This window comes from Vigna angularis, chromosome 7 (genome assembly GCF_016808095.1).
Source record: "Vigna angularis cultivar LongXiaoDou No.4 chromosome 7, ASM1680809v1, whole genome shotgun sequence".
NCBI classification, from domain to species: domain Eukaryota; kingdom Viridiplantae; phylum Streptophyta; class Magnoliopsida; order Fabales; family Fabaceae; genus Vigna; species Vigna angularis.
The window spans coordinates 27,531,898-27,550,295 of NC_068976.1; the positions used below are offsets into that span (position 1 = coordinate 27,531,898).

The window sequence follows — 18,398 nt, forward strand, 5'->3', positions numbered from 1 at the left end:
GGTTGAAATTTAAGGTGTTGCTACCAATTAAAAAAAAATTGTAACATATTGGATTATTTTGATTTTAGGAGCTATATAATCATATTTTGAATTATAGATGAAATTGTTATTTTTCTGATACATTTGATTGTCTCACATCCATTAAGAGTGCGCAAATATGATCATACACAATGGATGATTACATAATAAAATTGTTATAAATCACGCAATAAAAAAATAATTACCGTACATAAATTTAACCTCATGATTTATATATGTGAATATTCTTCAAAAATAATATTATTCAACATATACAATCATTTTAAAAAAATCAAAAATTTTATGATATATAATTATAATAACAATTATTTAATAAACTTTTCATTTTTATAATAATTTTCTTCTATTTTCTTTTATATTCATACACACAAAATACATGCATATATATATATAATTTGATCAATGACTTAATCCAAATCAATTTCAATAATATAGTCATATCTAAATTAAACTCAGACCAATTTGTCCGGAATTTTAGCTTCTATATGTATTATTGCATATTATTATTTTACAATAAATTTTAGCTTCCTATAATGTCGTATGTATTATTGCGTTTTTATTATTTTATAATTTTACAAGGTAGTCTTTTCTTACTACCAGTTTACATAAAGCATCAATAATTTGTGGACCCAACACTTGTAAGGTATTTACCTGTAAGAAAAATTCTTTAGGTTAGTTTTAGAATTCAACAGTTACACAAATTTAAAGGGATTTAAATCTAACAGAGGTGACTTTTTCCTAATATTCTTGTTTCCTGTCTCTATGCATAACTAAAATCCTATAATTTAGGTTTAATCAACATGACTTTTACAACATAGTTTGGGTTGTATTTCTTACATAATTTAAATTCTGCATTTTGTTAGTTATCTTTGTAATTTGGATTTTATAGTTATGGAGATTAATCATTGGTGAACAAACTTAAAAAATTAGGTGTTATAAAAGAGTTTTTAAAATTTGAGTTTAAGAATTTAATCATCCGTAATAATTCAAGTGTAAAAAATAACTAAACACAACCTTTGGATCTTAAATTCTTCAGAGATTCTGGGTGCCATAGTGTTAATAACTCAAATTTTAAACATTATAGTGAATTGAACATATTCAAATCAATTATGTAAGTTCTACTTTATATAAATTATGTGCAATTCACTTGAGAACACATTTAATTATAAAATACATGAAAAAAGAACTACGTTTCTAACTTAAAAAGAAAAGGAAGATTCCTTGCACTTTTTTTAAATATATAGTATTACATAAGTAACAGAAAATAAATTTATCCTAAATCATAATTCCTTTTTCAGATTCTGTTAACATAATTAAATATGAGAAATCAATTTTTAAATATTTATTGTGATTAAAACATTCATACAATTCAACCAATAACAGAATCCATGAAAAATAATAACTGAAATCAAAACTAGATTACTGACATAACAAATATGAAAGATTCCCTGAAAAATGTAATAATAATTTAGCACAATCAATCAGCATGTATACATAACAATATAGTCTTAGGCAGCAGATAAGATAGGTTGTCAGAATCACTCAAAACTTACCAAATTGCAAATTGAAATATAATAAAGGTATAAAATAAATAATAATAATAATAACAATAATAATAATTTGGATAATGTCATCATTGTCATGATCCAAAAGTATAGAGAGGGCCCCACTTTCACGGTCATTGTGAGATTTGAGGAACAAGTCAAGTGTTGTCAGTGTCTTACAAGGGTAGGGCTCAGCTCAGCCATTCTATCTACACGCCGCTCCTTCACACTCTCACTCTCTCTTTCACAACCTTCGCCTTACTCTCTGGTATTCTTCTTCTTCCTCTTATTCTTTTTCTTCTTCTTCGTAATCTCATCTCACCTTTCCATCGTCCTGTGATCCATGTACCATTCTTTCAGTTTGAGCTTTTATGTTTGGAAATGAAGGATCTTAACTTGTGGTTGATATGTTGTTATTTTGGGTGATCATCAATGTAAAATATAAGGGTCCACGTCTCACCCATCTTAATTTAATTCGAAAGGGATACTGGTTGGTCAGATTTGAATGAAAAAAATAATAAAGGCTTCTTAGTTTAGTTAAGGTTGTATTGATGCTGATGTGGGTAGGGTTGTGGTGTGTTTATTGATTTGGTTTCTCGGGGACTGTTTTTGTGAGCTTTTATATATTTACATCCAATCTTCATCCCTTGGCGATCTAAGAAAGAAATCTGAACAGAAAGGAGAGGTGAGAGTGTGATTCAACTTTTTTTGTCCGTATGGGGATTGGATCTGCAAATTCTGCATGTTTCACTGTTTTTTGTTTTTTTCTGTAAATATTTTGACATATTTTCAGCTTCTGATAGGTGATTTTTTTTCTTCTAACATGTCTCGACTTTCCCGTTTGAGATTCTTCTATGGATATAGAAGATAAGTAAATCAAATGATTCCTCTGATTTGAGCCAACTATTTGTTAATTGGACACGAGGGTTATTCTGTTCTCGGAACACAGATCTTGGATCTAATTGGAGTAATGATTTCTGTGACTCCAAAACTAGTTCTATAGAATCTCCCGATTTGCATGTAGTTTGTTCTTGTACGGTTCTTTTCGGAGTACGATTTTCATTGGTTAATTTTGTCAAAATCTGTGCATGGATATACTTGAGACTAATTAAACTGCAAAATCGAAAATTCTAAGATGTTCTATCTGGTTGTTAGACAGCTACAATGCAAGGAGGATTAAGAACATTTTTGTCCAACGGGAATGTCATTAAAAATGCTGTTCTGCAACGGGTTCGCATGGTGAATCCCCTGTTGCAACCAATCGCCTCCTCACGGTTTGAATCTGTTACACCTGCTCGCATTGAGGAACATGGTTTTGAGAGCACAACAATTGCGGACATCATGAAAGACAAAGGCAAGGGTGCAGATGGATCCTGGCTCTGGTGCACCACAGATGATACTGTTTATGATGCTGTTAAATCGGTAATATGTATTTGATTTTATTGCAATTGTTTTTGGAATAAATCTGGGAGTTTACAATGGGTTGATGTATGTTCTTACATTGACATCCATTGCAGATGACCCAAAACAATGTTGGGGCTCTGGTTGTTGTGAAACCTGATGCGAATAAGGCAATTGCAGGGATTATTACCGAAAGAGGTATCCGATTGGCGTAATGAGTTCTGTGATAAATTGTCTAATGGATGATTTAGTTTTCTTTAGAAAACGATGGCTTATGTCTGATGCAATTCTTTACGCTAATGTCTCGATAAAATTGTTTTGAAATGCAAAGTAGTGAACTTAGATTTTCTATATTATAGAAACAAAGAAAGAGGAGGGAAAAGCTCTTCATCTGTTTCTCCCTATCCGTGACATATGAGATCCTAAAATTCTATTTAGTTTGGGGCAAGATTTTTGGTAAGAATAGTTCAGTTCTATATGTTCTGCATGTTTTATATGTTAAGCCATTGAGCATCATATACATAATTGCCTAACTGAACAAGAAAAAATGAGATTGGTATGCTTGACACACTTGGCACCCTGTAAAAACTAAAAAGGGTTGTATTGTATTCACTCGATGGTGCTTTTGGCTTTCAAGATTCTGTGTATCATATGCTGTAAGTAGTAAATACCTGCATGTACTCTGATGAGAATGCAAAATGATTTATATTGGAGAAGTAAAATGTCTAATTGGCTAACGAGCTAATAATCCAGGAAAAGCCTTTGCATAGTATGGTCTTTTTATCAATATATTTTTCGACACAGTTAAATAGTCTTAATTATCTACAGCCTGTTTGTTTATCCCTTGGTCATTTGTGTTAACTATTTGCTCCTCTCGTCATTCAGATTACCTGAGAAAGATCATCGTGCAGGGAAGATCTTCCAAGTCTACCAAGGTTGGAGATATTATGACTGAGGAGGTATGTGTATTATGGTACTTCTTGTGTTTACTTCAACTTGGAGAAATATTTTATTATTTCTGCTAACTTGCAGAAAGAGCTTTTGAGAAATAAACTACTGTTTTTCCAAAATTAAGCTTGCCAAACATACTGTTATTCTATAGTGAACCTGCAATTTGTGTTATGTTATGTGTTCAGAGAATTAAACTGTTCCCCTTGTTAGTGGTGTTCCAGATAACTAAACTAAAATTCTATCGTTGTGACTGCAGAACAAACTTATCACAGTCACTCCCAATACCAGAGTTCTACAGGCTATGCAACTGATGACTGGTATGTATGAGCTTTGAAACATTGTTTTAAGCTGTCAACTAATAAAAAAATCATCTTTAATCATAGTTTGTAATTGGATATTATTATAACAGGACCAAAATTCACACTGTTACTACATGTATATATTATTGTTCATTCGGAAAGATATCATATAGGTTTATGATTACATAAGCTTGTAAATCATGTTTGTGATCTTATTCTGCATTTTGTTACAGATAACAGAATCAGGCACATTCCTGTGATTGATGAGAAGGGGATGATTGGAATGGTGTCTATTGGAGATGTGGTTCGTGCTGTGGTGCGTGAGCATCGTCAAGAGGTTGAGCGTTTGAATGCTTTCATACAAGGGGGTTATTAGATGATGGTGATGATGATGATGATGAAAATCCCTGAAGAGCATTCAAGCTAATTTGGATTAAGTAATAAGCCTGAGTGCTTGTAAATATGTTTGTGATTTCAGTTCTATGAACATTAACCCCAATGGTGTAGCAGCTTGTTAATAATAACAACTGGATGCAGTTTGAATCTGTTTTCAACTTTCGAAAACATGTTTCGCTGATGATTGAGTGCAATTTCAAATCTGCACTCTGCAGATGGTAACTTTTCTTTTTGCCTTATCATGGATGTCACAGTTTAATATGTTACTTTTATACGTAATATTTTCAAATAAGTGCTTGAAAATAATTAAGAAAATAAAAAAAGAACTCCATTTATTTAGAGAAATTATGTATATAAGTTATCTGACCACTTTCTTTCAAAGAGAATAGGTTATATATTGATAGGATAATGTACTGTCGTCTAGGTATATATTATTTCATGATATTTACTTTTTTATCCTTGAAAAAATAAAATTTTAATTCGTAACTGTTAAATAAATTTATGAATAAAAGAAAATTATGATGTATAATACATTTATTTTAAAAATAACTTGTATTTGATACATTTATTTTAAAAATAATAAAATATGACGTGATATTTATGTATTTTTAAAATATGACGTGTGATATTTATGTATTGAAAAAACGTATAGTAATTTTTAAAAATATGATAATATATATTTATTATTGTATGAATCTAAATTAAAGTTATATGTAATAAAACTGTTAACATAAAATATTGTACGTTATTATTATTATAAAAATATTTTTATTATTTTATAGATTAGATATTTTATTAATAATAGAAAAAATTCAAAATTTTAAATTTTACACCTAAATATTAAATAAAAACGTTTTATTTCGTCATTTATTGATGTGTTGTATCATTAAGTTTTAGGTTGTACGTTGACTTGAGTAAAAACAACTTTTTACGTTCATAAAAATGGAAAATTTTAGATTAACACTCTTCATTTTCTCTGTACTTATAAATCATCTAATAAAATAATAATTCTTTTAATTTTAGAGGTAACCTTTTCTAAATTATTTTATATTTTAAAATAAAAAAGATATTATCATTAATGTTGGGTAGATATATGGAATAGGATTTCTGTGATGAGATTTCTAAAATAGGATTTCCGAAACATATGTATGAAATATATTTTGAAACAAGTTTTCGAGAATATGATTTCTGAAATAAGTTTTCTAAAATGTATATAATACTTTTCGAAATAAACTTTCCAAAATAAACATTCTCAAGCAAGCTTTCCAAAACCCATGAAATATATTTTAAAAGGAATTTTTCAAAACGAGCTTTTTTCTGCAACACGTTCTCTCTTTTCTTCTGCAGTCACAGTGATGCAACATCGGCAGCAGTGGTGTAGTACAGTGGAGGAGAGTATTTTAGTTTTTTAGGTAGTATGCGTTGCACTCATAAATGATGGGGTGCAGGAACCAAAAGTTTAAAACAAGAGCATGGGCTCAAACTTATACATGTAGGCCCACATTTTTTTTATTTGGGATGTTGTTCCTGCACCTCTAAGTGTCATTCCTCCATCTCTAAATTTCACTATGACAAATTTAACTTTTGAAATATATATATATATATATATATATATATATATATATATATATAATATAAATTAGATAAACAGTAATTTTTAATTACCAAACATATTTAGTATCCCAAGTTTATATTGACGTGTTTTCTCTAGTCTGTTTCAGCTTTATTTTCCGTTCAACGTAAAACTTGTGGTTTTATTTCGTTTATCCTTCTCATCTCCTTCATTTCCCTTTTCATTCATCTTTCAAGTAAACGTATTATTCATTTTTATTGGTTAAGTTTTTTTATAATTTAATATTTATTTTTATTATATTTTACATGTACATAATTTCGAAATCTAATTTAGAAAATTCGTCGAATTTTCTGGTTTAGAAAACTTAGATTTTGAAATTCATTTTAAGAAACTCATTTTATTTTGAAATTCAATTTCAGAATTTACTGGATTTCGAAATTTGGTTGACATTTCTCTTAGATTTTGAAATTTAGTGAACACTTTTCTTAGACTTCAAAATCTATATTGATTATTTTAAAAAAAATTATATTTGTTTTATTTAATATTTTTGTTTTTCTTTTTTAAATGTGTTTTACTTGTTTTGTTTTGATAACTTTGTAATATTCAATTATGTTATAGGTGGTTATAGTCTAAGATGAATAGATGAAAAGTTATGATCTCTTATTTAATATGATTTGTTTAAAGAACTTAGTCCTGATGAATATGCAAGGTTAGACTCAGAGGAGTGAGGGGTATGTGTTGTTATACTTTTACTTATTATGCTTTACCTTTTTCTTTCATAATAATTTGTTAATCAATTATAAACTAATATGGACAAGTTGATGACTATACCAAACATTGGTTATGTTATTGCTAATCGATATAATGTAATCTTAGTTTATTTGTTATATTGTCAAAATACTACAATCTTTTCACTCGTGCTAATATAAGACAACATGGGTTAATCAATATAAGACATGTTCATAGTTCTTATTTTGAGCAGGTAACGTGATTATTATTTTCTACCATTTTAAAATAAGTTCCATTTACTAATTTTATCTTTATAGGTTCACCTACAAGAAGGTTGACCTTTATCGATGGTGGATATTATATTGTCTACCCATGATTACTCAAAGACGCGGGTGTGATAATCTTTTTATGTTAGTAGGATACAAACATTTGTAGAGTTGATGGATGCTAATATCAGTCATGTAAAGTTGCATAAAGATTTATATTTGTGTTATGTAAACAAATTATTTAAATCAAAATACTAAGTTGTTTAATCATATAAAAATGAAGTTGTTTAATTACAAATATTACTTAGAAGTTCAAAACAATCAAACACATAATAAAAAATGTTGTTAGCTAGATGAACGTTTGCCACATACATTGTGACCTCCTCTATTGTTGGGAGCATGTTCTTCAAACGTCGCACAAACTATTTATAATGTCTTATTAGTCCAGTGTCAGGCCATAATGTCCTCACTCACTTCACGACAATCAATCATTGTTTATATGATTCTCAGAACGTGTTTGATAAAGGTCTACAATGACAATAAAATCAAATTATTTGGTATTCTTTAATAACATAAACACACAAACTTATAAACATTGTATGGTTACATACCAACAAACCACTGACTTTGATCCCCTAAAAACTAGAATGTCATCTAGAAGATTTTGACAAAGTTGAGGTACAAGACTTGGCTGGTTATCCTCAACATTAATAATAACATAAGGATGTGATACCCTTCTAAACCACTAGAGGTATCCCTCAACACATGTATATGAAGATGATGTCGTCATGAGATTCATTAACACGTGCTTGGCAAAGCCCAACCAACAATTATCAATGGTTGTTATGTCAGCCTCTAGAACAACCTTTAACTACTACAAGATCAACGACTCATAACCAAATTTCCTTAACAAGCATTCAGACAAATGTCGGTGTACACTCATACCCACTTTGATCTAACCAAAGTACATATTGATTGTCTAATGCAGACAACTAATCCAATGTGATTCATATGGGGCCAGATCACCCCATCATATGTCAATACATTAAATTGTGCCCTAATCTTTTGTAGGTTGAAAACTTGTCTCCCAATCAACCCTAAATCCCCAAATTTGTATCCTTAAATCCCTAACTTATGTCCTAATAGGTTCATCTACATAATTTTAACTATACTAAACATTTACAAAGAAATGTAAATGAAAGAAACGTAAACAAATGTGTACCTTTGAGTGGTTGCTTGAAAGTTGAACATGTGTATGAGTTGTGGTGGTGAGTAGTGTTGTCAAAACGAGTCATCCGGCCTTATCCAGTCCGACCCACCACAGGTTGACTACTTAGTGAGTCAACCAAACTCGGCTCATTTATTAACGAGTCGAAAAATCTGAACTCTACCTGACTCACCATGGGTTGGTAGGTTAAACAAGGTGGCTCACTGGTTCACTTAATTACAAGTTTTTTTTTAAATCCAAAAAAAATTACAATTCTTTTGTAATTCAAATTTAAATAATTTCACTCTAAAATATTTTAAACTTCAAAGACAATTCAAAATAAAAAAAATTAATATACAAGAACGAATAAACAAGTTTATAATATTGATAATTTTTGTGTCACTTGTAGTAGGTCGGATTAACCGGTTAATTCTAATCATTTTGATAATACTGGCGTGAGGGATGTGATGGAGGGAGTGGATAGCAAGAGCACTTCGGTTGTGGGGGCAGTGTGACGCTTAGAAGAAAGAAAAAAAATGTTAGAGTCAAAGTGAGCTGATAGGATAATTATAGGAGAGAGTTTTTCTTTACTCGTTGTAAAAAAAAGTAGTTTAGAAAAAAAACTTGGTGATAGAAGAATAAAGTCGTTTTATCTTTCTTGCACATTCTGATTCTCCGGTTCCAAAAAAACAATTGTAGTTATAATTGTATTTTCAAAGTTTACTCGTACTTTTTTTCTGTAATTTTTTGGAGATAGAAGTGTGAACTATAAACTATTTATTTCTTTTATAACTGATCCAATTATAATTTAAAAAGCCAAAGAAAAACAGTAATTGTTACTATCTTTTATTAAGTTTTGAATAACCGACAACAAATCACGTCAAAGCTTAACATAACGCAAAAGTTACAACCAATAACATGCGTGGCTTGTAGAATGGATCAGAGGACACAAGTGAAGCTTCTGCATCAAGAACCCACCATTGCGTCCTCATCTTCACTTCTTTTTATTATGACTTTTCTGATTTGAAAATTTTCATAAAACCTACTTTTTAGTTCTTGAGAAGATCTTATAGTTGAATTTTGTTTGAAATATTTAACACACAAAATATAATATTATTATTATTTAATAGATATATTTTTATAATAATTTTAATGTTTTGGAATGATAAAGTTATTCACAAATTTATTGTCAAGTGAGAAACGGTGTCATTCTTTTATATAAAGTTGACCTACTCGTATTATTATTAATACATTTTTCCAATGAACTCTCTTTAAAACGCATGATTAACAATGTAAATTTATAATTGATTAAGAATGCAAAAAGTCAGTGTATATATATTGCTCCAGCTTTAAACATTAAAAGAAGTGTCTTTTTGTCTTTGTCCCACCCAATTCCTATCCCTTTTGGTGGGTTTTGTTTGCTTCCCAAGGAATTTTGTGAAGTGGGAAAAGCGAAATGGATGGCCATAATGAACTTACGGTGACAAAATTCACACGGGTTTTGGCCTTTCAAAAATGACACAAAAATAATTCACTTACGAATTATTATGGACATGTTTTGTATTTGTTTTGAGGAGAGACTCCTCCAACATCATCATCGTATCTCTTCCTCATAATAGAATATACTTTTCATATCATGTAATGTCTTCGGTGCTGTTTGGTTTGATACAGAAAATCAGAACAAAAGGGCTTCATGGAATTCACTTATTCTTTTGGTTCATTCTCCTTTTATGAGTATGCTAGTCCAACCAAACTACTGCTATGGCTGACATCTATCTTCTCTGGCATAATCTTCTGTCTTATTGTAAGTTAACTCAGATTCCTCGTTAGTTGTGTTGTGTGTGAGTTTTATGAGTGGAGTTTCTGTTTGTTCCCTCTTCAATTTCTTCTTTTTGTCAAACATATGTTCAGTTTTATCTTAAAGGAGTTAATTCTAAGAATGACTGGTTGTAATGAAGAACTTTTTGTTGGCAATTTTAAAGCCTGATCCTTTTCTTCCTTCTTGAAGGCTTATACATCAACTGCTGTTTTGAGTTCTTTGTTGATCAAGGGATATGGCAAATTGAGCAGTGCAGAGAAAATTGAATGGAATAACAGGTGAAGTGTTTCTGCATAATCTTCCTGTTTGCATATTGATTGACTGAGTATTAACATAATCTGTAATGCAGGGGATTCTCTACGTTTCATGCTCTCTTTGTATCATCTGCATCTTTCTACCTCATCTTCTTATCGGATGTCTTCAATGCGAATTCACAGGAGGTAGTTATTAATAAATCATCAAGGTTATCAGATACAGTATTGGGGGTAAGTTGAAGACATAAGCAAATTTTAGTTGTTAGTCTCATAACATAATGTCACTTGTTTTGGAACATTGTTGTTAAGATTTTGTCTGTCATACTATGTGAAATTTATATACGAATGTTAACTTGTTCTGTTTTGGGTTTTCATTATACTTCCCTGCACAGATATCTATTGGTTATTTTCTAACAGATCTGGCTATGATTCTTTGGAACTTTCCAGCTTTAGGGGGTCTTGAATATATAAGTAGATATAGTCTTTCTTGTTATTGTTCTTAACACATTAACAACAGTATCAATGCACACTATCTGACACAATATTTAGGTTCTACACCACGGGCTATCCATAGGTTCCATTACACTATCCCTGCTAAGTGGTCAAGTTCATATCTACATACTAATGGTTCTTTTCTCTGAGAGCACTACTCCTTTTGTAAATCTTAGATGGTAAATCTCTTGTTCAGAATTTCATTTACCTTCATGTGCTTCTATAACATTACTTATAACAAAAGTTCTATATATAGGTACTTGGATATTGCTGGACTTAAGAGTTCCAAACTTTACATTTGGAATGGCATATCATTGTTCCTCGGGTGGTTGGTACTGCTACTGTCTGATAATTATAGTCTTCACCTAACTCTAATTACTCTGCTAAGTTGGTTAAGTATACTGTCTAGAACATTGTAATGATAAAATGTACAGATAAAATATGTATCATCCAACTAAAACATGGATCTGAAAATGCTGAAGCTATTTGTTTTTCGACAGCAGATGCAGAAATTTAGTCCTTACAATAAATGTTTGTACGAATGTCAAACTTTGTTGTGACTTTTGGTTTTTGTTGGTTGTTATGGAACTACTTTTCATGGTAGTTCCAGGTGCAAACCAGTCAGACCATAATGAACTTTTTGTGCAGAGTGAATTCAATTCAACCGCTTGAAATTTCTATCCTTAATTATTATCTATTCTGTGGTAGGTTGCAAGGATTTTCTTATTCATGTTCCTTTTTTACCATATATGGACCCATTTGGTTGAGGTTAGCATGTGCTCTATGATCCACTGTGGCCCTGTTACATAATTCTTCACAATTTTCCTTCTTTATTGCACTGAAGAAAAACTGTATATTTATTTTAGGTGCAGGAGGTGTTTCTTTTTGGCTTTTACACCTTGATTATGGTGCCTTCTGTGTTGGCAGTGATGAACATATTTTGGTTCTGGAAGATTGCAAAGGGCATGGTTAAAACTCTCACTAAAGCAAAACACAACAAGGGAGCATGACAATATACTCTTAACATAGTATCTTGACATGGCCAACAATTGTTTTATAGAACAGTTACAATCAACACTTTTGTTTTAACCTGAAATTTTAAGCTTTACTTGTATATTTTGAAATTTGAAATACTCAATTGAAATTCTTTGTGTCAAAATATGACCTCAATCATTTTCTTAGCTTTTTTTTTTCTAATGAACAAGAGTTAAATTAGGTTCTTCCTATTTTTACTGATCAGTTGGTAAGCTAGAAGGATCTAACTTATAGAAAATGCTAGTTATCCATTATGAATGAGAATTTAGTGCTGTTATCTTGTTTTCCTACTAAACTCAATTATCTCATACACAATTTAAATATATTTTTTTTATCCAGTGTTTTTTAATGATAAAACTCTGACGAATAAGGTTTCAAAATGAAAAATACTTCTGATAAATAAATTAGAAAATGATAATAAATATTATTGCCTTATATGGGAATAATGTATGCTTTTTAGAAGATATTTAGTCAAAGTTATTCTTAGTAGAAAACTTAGTATAATTATAATCTTTACGTAATTAATTCAGTGAATATTTACTAGAATAGTATGGAAGAAAAGAGTAAATGTAATTTTTAATTTTTAACTTTATAATAACTTTATTTTCATTAATAAGATATCGGTATGATGTATTTTAAATAATTAAGAGTAAATAAGTATAGTGTGACTTTTGAAGAAATTACAAAAGTGTATTAATATTTTCGCTAAAAAGAATTAAATATCTTTTAATTATAAATTATGACAAACTAAAATACTAAAAAGATTTATAATTCGTATTACAGTTACGTCTAAACGTAAAGATGGATAAATGATTCACAAACATTTTCGAAGGTATCTCTAATCTTCATGCCATGATACCATCCATAATCTTAAAATATTATTTAGTACAGATAAGTAAATAAATAAAAAAAATAACAAGATAATAACTAATAGTGAGTAAAAAGATACACTCTGAAATATTAAAAGTTCAAAAAAGATATGTCATCTCTGCACCCTTCTTTTTCTCTTTTTAGTATACATTCAGAGTTTTTTTAAAGGTATTATTTTTTACTACACACATAATGTTTTTTCATGAAAAGAATAATGTCTCCCGCATCACGTTATATTTATTTTTCTTTAAAATAAATAATAAATAAACAATTTTAAAAAAAATATTTTATCCGTATTTTCTTATAAAAAATAATAAGTCATACAATAAGTGGTCTAGGTCGGTTTCTTTCCTTTCTTTGCCACCATTTTTTAAAATAAAAGAATACAAAATCATCAAAATAAAAAAAAAAAGATGTCAATTCTAATCGGGTTCACCTTTCAAAAATCTCAAACAATCCATAATAATCTTCAAACAAATTCATAAACCTTTTTCTAGATAGAGAGCGATCCTTGATTGTTTATCATAATTTTTTTTTGTTTCTTAATAGTTTCTTTATATTATTATTGTTTTAGGAAAAATTAAATATTTTGAAAAACTACGTCAACTTTATATATTTAATTAAAGGTACTGTTTTTAGGCAGATGCAGTAGGTACTAATACTTTCTTTACGCAAACCACATTTTTATTTTATGGTTTTACATAGTTTTTCAATAATAAATTATGATGGTGACTCCCAAATTTTTTTTCTCAAACTCGTTTGTCTTCGGATCACCGTTGTGATTCCGATTGCGACAATAGACATTCTATTTAAATGTGTTATTATGTCATAAAAATTCAGATTTTCGATAATAAGAATAGAAAAATATTTTTAATTTTTAAAAAATTAAAATGTAAATAAAAAACTACTAAGGTGAGTATTTCATTGAAACAAAAATATTATCAAAACATGGTTTGATAGATAAAATCCATACAAAGTAAAATAAAAGATGAATAGCTATTCCACATTTCATTCTGATAATTCATTTTTAAAAATAATATCGTAACTAAAAAAAATAATTTTGTATTTTTAAAAAAATAATAATAAAAGATAAAATTATGGTTGTAAGATGGATGGTTTTTTTTTATTAAATATTAAGGAGACATGATCCTGTATTCAGTATCATTCTCTGTTTATGATATAACTTTACTTGAATATTAATATTAATTAGATTCACTTCTGTTATCTATAGTAAAAATAAAGAAATATTCTAATTGTTGTACATATTTCTACTTGTAAAATTACCATCAAATGTTACTTCTTTCCAAAATTATTCTTAATTATTTTTTTCATGGTTTTAACTAAAAGAAGAACTAAATAAAAATAACATGTTATCCAACATTTAAGGAAATTAAAAAAAAATAATTATTAAAATAAATAAATTTAAAGTTAAATTATAACTTGTTTAAATCAAATATTACAATAAAAGTAGAAATAGAAATGGTGACATTTTTACACTCATCAAAGAAAAATACTCTCATAATATCATAAACTATTAATATTTTTTTACATTTTAATTTAAAATATTAATGCTTGTATCAAAGGAGTGCAATTTTTTTTGTGGGTATTAAAGTTTTTTTTAATTAAAAACAAATGTTTGTACGGTTTTTTTTTCGTGTAACCATTACAGTTCTTAGGCACAAGAATAACATCAGAAAGCATCACGTTACCTGTACCCAAAATTCCAAAGAAGAATGAACATTTTAGCCACGAATCCAATTTCGGTTATGTTACACGACACCTAAGGAAAAATTTTAAGAATTGATGAGCATCAACTTTGCTTAAGCCGTGATCTCAGCACTTCTAAAAAAATGAAAAAATAAATGAAATTCTTCTCAAAAGGTATAAGTGAACAATGCAATAAAAAAATTATTTATAAATTAAAATTTATTATTATTCTTCAAACTTTAAAAATAAATAAATATAATTTTTTTAATCTAAATATATTTACAAGAAAATAATTTACATAATTTAACACGCGATGACTTCATTATTAATTAAAAATATATTTTACATATCAATTTATTTTAAATAACTAAATTAAAAACCTATATTTATTTAATTTTAAAATTTAAAGATCAAAATATATTACATTTTTTAAAGTGATTTTCGTATGTTGTAAACATATTCTTAAAAAAAAAATATCTTAAGTACAATACTTTCTCTGCTGAAGACCGTCAACTACCAATCAATTTTGTGGTGTAAGACTGTTAGCTATTCAGACGGAATGTTACGGAAACGGAACACTGATAATTCGTGGTTGTTGCATGTATACGTCTTTTCTTTCTATACACTTCAGAAGCTTTGCCTTTGCTTTCCCGAATTAGGTTTTGCTTTCTCTTTTTTTCATTCCGCGATGTCTTTGCCTCTATTTCCTCCCTTCCTCTTCTATTTTGTATTTTTTCATTTTATTTTTGGTAGCAGTAAATGCACACGTTCTATCTTTCTACAAAAGTTCTTATCATTCAAATCTGAGAACTATGATCGGTTGTGGTAACGCTTGATTTTGAGGATGGTGAGTCGTAATTACCGTGCTAGGTAGTGTCTGTTTAGGGTAGATAAAAGTTTGAGCCTTTTTTTTTTTGGCGTGTTCAAGATGTGGAGTAGATGGTGGTGTGCCGGTGGTGGAGGATCGATTCTGAGGCAAAGGGTGTCTTTTGTTTTTAGTGGAAGCCATGGTTGTGGGGGAAAGGTTCAGCCTTTTGATCCTTTGAGGGGTTTTGAAGGGGAATGTGGTGGAAGGAGAGGAGGGGTGGCGTTTGTGTTGAGGCAGATGAAGAGCGGTGTCTGTTCCACAGCTTCAGTTTCACACCCTGCTGATGCTGTCAGTGGGAATGGGAATGAGAATAGTAATAATAGTAATAATAATGATAATAATAAGAGTAATGATGATAATGGAAATGGAAAAAAAGGGTCTATGTCCTTCCGTGAGGCTAAGAAGCTAATGAGATTGGCGAATGTGGAATCGCTAAAGGAGAAGCTTGAAAGGGAGGAAAAGGAGATTATTCCCTACTGTGAGCTTCTTGAAGAGTGTAAGAAAATGGGTGTTGCAAGAGATGCTGAGGAGGCTGCAACATTTGCACATTGTCTTGATGATGCTGGGGTTATTCTCCTCTTCAGAGACAAGGTCTATCTGCATCCTGATAAGGTGACTGCTCTCTATCATGATTCTATCATTCAGTGTTTGATAATTGTTTCTCAGAAAGAAAATTTTGAATCTGTTACCGTGTGGCTCTCTTAAAACATGGCCAAATCAAGCATGTATTCAATGCCAGCAGATACCATTCATTACCCCTTTTCATGGTCCCCTAGCTTTTAGGCTTTGTTTGGAAGTTTAGAATACTTTGTACTGCGACATTCCTTTTTTTGTTAATTTGTGGGAGTTGCAAATTAATAGATTGTCTGAATGATAGGGGATGAAAGGATTGTGTTTGCTGTTAATCTTTGAACTTCACTTTCTGACATGGAAACGCTGTTGTCTGCATTAATGTGAGTTGGTTCAAACTCACCGAAACATGATCTTTCATCAAGTGGAATAATATTGTGTGATCCAAGTAGCCAACCTTATTAAATGAGTACAATATTGTTATTGGTACACTCGCTGATAGAAGGCATGGATACTTCAAAACTGTGACTTTGTTAAACACAAATCTATTGTTTTTATCAGCAATTTGTTGAGTACTTCTGTGTTGCTGTTGTTTTAAAATTGGAATTTTGTTTTACCAACTTATATTGAGCTTGTACACAAACCTTTATTATATTAATCATCCAAATAAAACTTACCAAAAAGATCTAGTTTATAAATATACCAAATGTTTCCTTCCATATAAGAAGCCCTGTGTTGTATGATTTGTAGATTGATGATCCCTTTTGTATTGCATGGTGAATATCAGGTGGTGGATATGGTTAGAAGAGCAGTTCCACTGGCACTAACAGAAGATGGTGATCCAATGATGGAGGAGCTAAAGAAGCTGCAAGAGAAGAAGACAGAAATTGACACGTTGGCACACAAGCAGGTTCGGAGAATCCTGTGGTCTGGACTAGGACTTGGTGTGTTTACTGTTGGACTGTTCTTCAGGCTAACATTCTGGGAATTCTCATGGGATGTGATGGAACCTATCACATATTTCACCACTTCCACTGGTTTGGTAGTAGGCTATGCCTACTTCTTGTTCACTTCTAGAGACCCCACTTACCAAGATTTCATGAAGAGACTCTTTCACTCCAGACAGAAGATCCTTCACAGGAACTACAATTTTGATGTTGACAGATTCAATGAGCTCCGATGCATGTGCCATAAACCCTTGAATGCCAAAGCCATTTTCAGAAATCGCTCTGGGGTGGAACAGGATTTGGAGGATGTTTTGCGCAAAGATTAACCGACTAACATTTCTTTTAGTATCGTATTCATACTTATGGTTTCTAAAGATAAAATCTTTACATTAACCGTTGTGAACAAAATAAGAAAAATCTTTCATTATTCATTTATTCCTTTTAGTTGTATAAACTTTATTTTCATGTCCTTTAAACTTGATGATAATAAGTCACTCTAGTTCCTTCATGTATTATTTTAATCTCTTTAATTGTTGTCATCTCATCTCATAAAGATTAAAAACAGTATGCTTAAAAACTAAAAGATTGAGTTTTTTTTCACCATATTAGTGCAATTTTAATCAAAAAATTTACAAATTTTATGCATAACATTCCAAAAATATAGCACAAAACTATACACAGGTGTTATCATTTAATAATATAATAGAACAATTGCTGCATTAATAAAGTTAAACTTACAGTTATTACAAAATAACCATAAAATTTAAAACTTTACAAAAACTTCCTATACTACTGCAAAATTAAACACATAACCGAACGGTTATTTACAGAACTAAAATGGTGACCGAACGGTTCATCCTAAACTATTCACACTACTATGACCGATCAGTCATGACTTATTCAGTAGGAGTCTCGCCGTCCAGCTCCTGTTCCAACGTAAAATCTTCCCCCTCTGCTCATATCCAAAAAGGATGATCATCGTAAGAGAAAACCGAACGGTAACATGAACAAACAGAAAATAAGGGTAAGCTACTATAATTTAATTGAGCATACATACATACATTTAGCACAAGTTCAAACAATACAAAGTCAATCACTACAACATACCAAAACCAATACAATTAAACATATACAAACTGGACATTATATTTCATGCATAAACTGAACACCTGACTTGACCATCCGGATTGTATGAATACGTAGCTTCAGGTCATTCGTGCACTCGAGTGGTGTAGTAACTCGAAAACCATCAACTGCCACCCGAGGTTAGTCCGTTATAACTCACCCAAGAACCTATGGGCTAGGACCTCCTGCCATTCTCACACAATGAATTACCCATCTCTACTTGAGAATTGGTAATCATCAGAATATCAGGATGAACTCCATGAATTTCACTGTCCGTATTCATACTTTACCACATCAATACATATT

At 30.3% G+C, this 18,398-nt stretch overlaps 3 protein-coding genes across 11 annotated transcripts; all 3 read left to right on the top strand.

Moving 5' to 3' along the window:
- Window positions 1-1,694: 1,694 nt before the first annotated feature.
- Window positions 1,695-4,869, top strand: LOC108336180 (CBS domain-containing protein CBSX3, mitochondrial). 4 transcript variants are annotated; one of them, XM_017572517.2, is made up of 6 exons: window positions 1,695-1,851; window positions 2,739-3,005; window positions 3,101-3,182; window positions 3,870-3,943; window positions 4,192-4,252; window positions 4,468-4,869. In XM_017572517.2, the coding sequence occupies exons 2-6, from the start codon at window positions 2,748-2,750 to the stop codon at window positions 4,608-4,610; spliced, it is 618 nt and encodes a 205-aa protein (XP_017428006.1). In that variant the 5' UTR covers window positions 1,695-1,851; window positions 2,739-2,747; the 3' UTR covers window positions 4,611-4,869. The 4 variants fall into 4 exon arrangements, with proteins under 4 accessions (XP_017428006.1, XP_017428008.1, XP_017428007.1 ...); XM_017572519.2 differs by having other exon boundaries at window positions 1,740-1,851; window positions 2,743-3,005; XM_017572518.2 differs by lacking the exon at window positions 1,695-1,851 and adding an exon at window positions 1,939-2,268.
- Window positions 4,870-9,885: 5,016 nt separating this feature from the next.
- On the top strand, window positions 9,886-12,129 carry LOC108337122 (uncharacterized). Of its 6 annotated transcripts, none has more exons than XM_052880790.1 (8): window positions 9,886-10,209; window positions 10,414-10,502; window positions 10,574-10,709; window positions 10,871-10,945; window positions 11,028-11,149; window positions 11,227-11,298; window positions 11,679-11,738; window positions 11,898-12,129. In XM_052880790.1, exons 1-8 carry the CDS (start codon window positions 10,099-10,101, stop codon window positions 11,941-11,943), a joined length of 711 nt encoding a protein of 236 aa, XP_052736750.1. In that variant the 5' UTR covers window positions 9,886-10,098; the 3' UTR covers window positions 11,944-12,129. The 6 variants fall into 6 exon arrangements, with proteins under 6 accessions (XP_052736750.1, XP_052736751.1, XP_017429070.1 ...); XM_052880791.1 differs by having other exon boundaries at window positions 9,887-10,209; window positions 11,227-11,302; XM_017573581.2 differs by having other exon boundaries at window positions 9,889-10,209; window positions 11,837-12,129.
- Window positions 12,130-15,116: 2,987 nt separating this feature from the next.
- On the top strand, window positions 15,117-17,432 carry LOC108337265 (calcium uniporter protein 6, mitochondrial). Its single transcript, XM_017573750.2, has 2 exons — window positions 15,117-16,062; window positions 16,808-17,432. Exons 1-2 carry the CDS (start codon window positions 15,511-15,513, stop codon window positions 17,291-17,293), a joined length of 1,038 nt encoding a protein of 345 aa, XP_017429239.1. The 5' UTR covers window positions 15,117-15,510; the 3' UTR covers window positions 17,294-17,432.
- Window positions 17,433-18,398: the final 966 nt, after the last annotated feature.

What these genes read in the sequence shown, in the direction of transcription:
- LOC108337122 (XM_017573578.2), top strand. Translation starts at nt 10,099, where the DNA reads ATGGAATTCACTTATTCTTTTGGTTCATTCTCCTTTTATGAGTATGCT. An exon ending in GCATAATCTTCTGTCTTATT is followed by an intron (nt 10,210 to 10,413) that starts GTAAGTTAACTC and finishes TCCTTCTTGAAG; the next exon opens with GCTTATACATCAACTGCTGT. An exon ending in AAAATTGAATGGAATAACAG is followed by an intron (nt 10,503 to 10,573) that starts GTGAAGTGTTTC and finishes TCTGTAATGCAG; the next exon opens with GGGATTCTCTACGTTTCATG.
- LOC108337265 (XM_017573750.2), top strand. Translation starts at nt 15,511, where the DNA reads ATGTGGAGTAGATGGTGGTGTGCCGGTGGTGGAGGATCGATTCTGAGG. An exon ending in TCTATCTGCATCCTGATAAG is followed by an intron (nt 16,063 to 16,807) that starts GTGACTGCTCTC and finishes GGTGAATATCAG; the next exon opens with GTGGTGGATATGGTTAGAAG.
- LOC108336180 (XM_017572517.2), top strand. Translation starts at nt 2,748, where the DNA reads ATGCAAGGAGGATTAAGAACATTTTTGTCCAACGGGAATGTCATTAAA. An exon ending in GAGATATTATGACTGAGGAG is followed by an intron (nt 3,944 to 4,191) that starts GTATGTGTATTA and finishes TTGTGACTGCAG; the next exon opens with AACAAACTTATCACAGTCAC. An exon ending in GGCTATGCAACTGATGACTG is followed by an intron (nt 4,253 to 4,467) that starts GTATGTATGAGC and finishes ATTTTGTTACAG; the next exon opens with ATAACAGAATCAGGCACATT.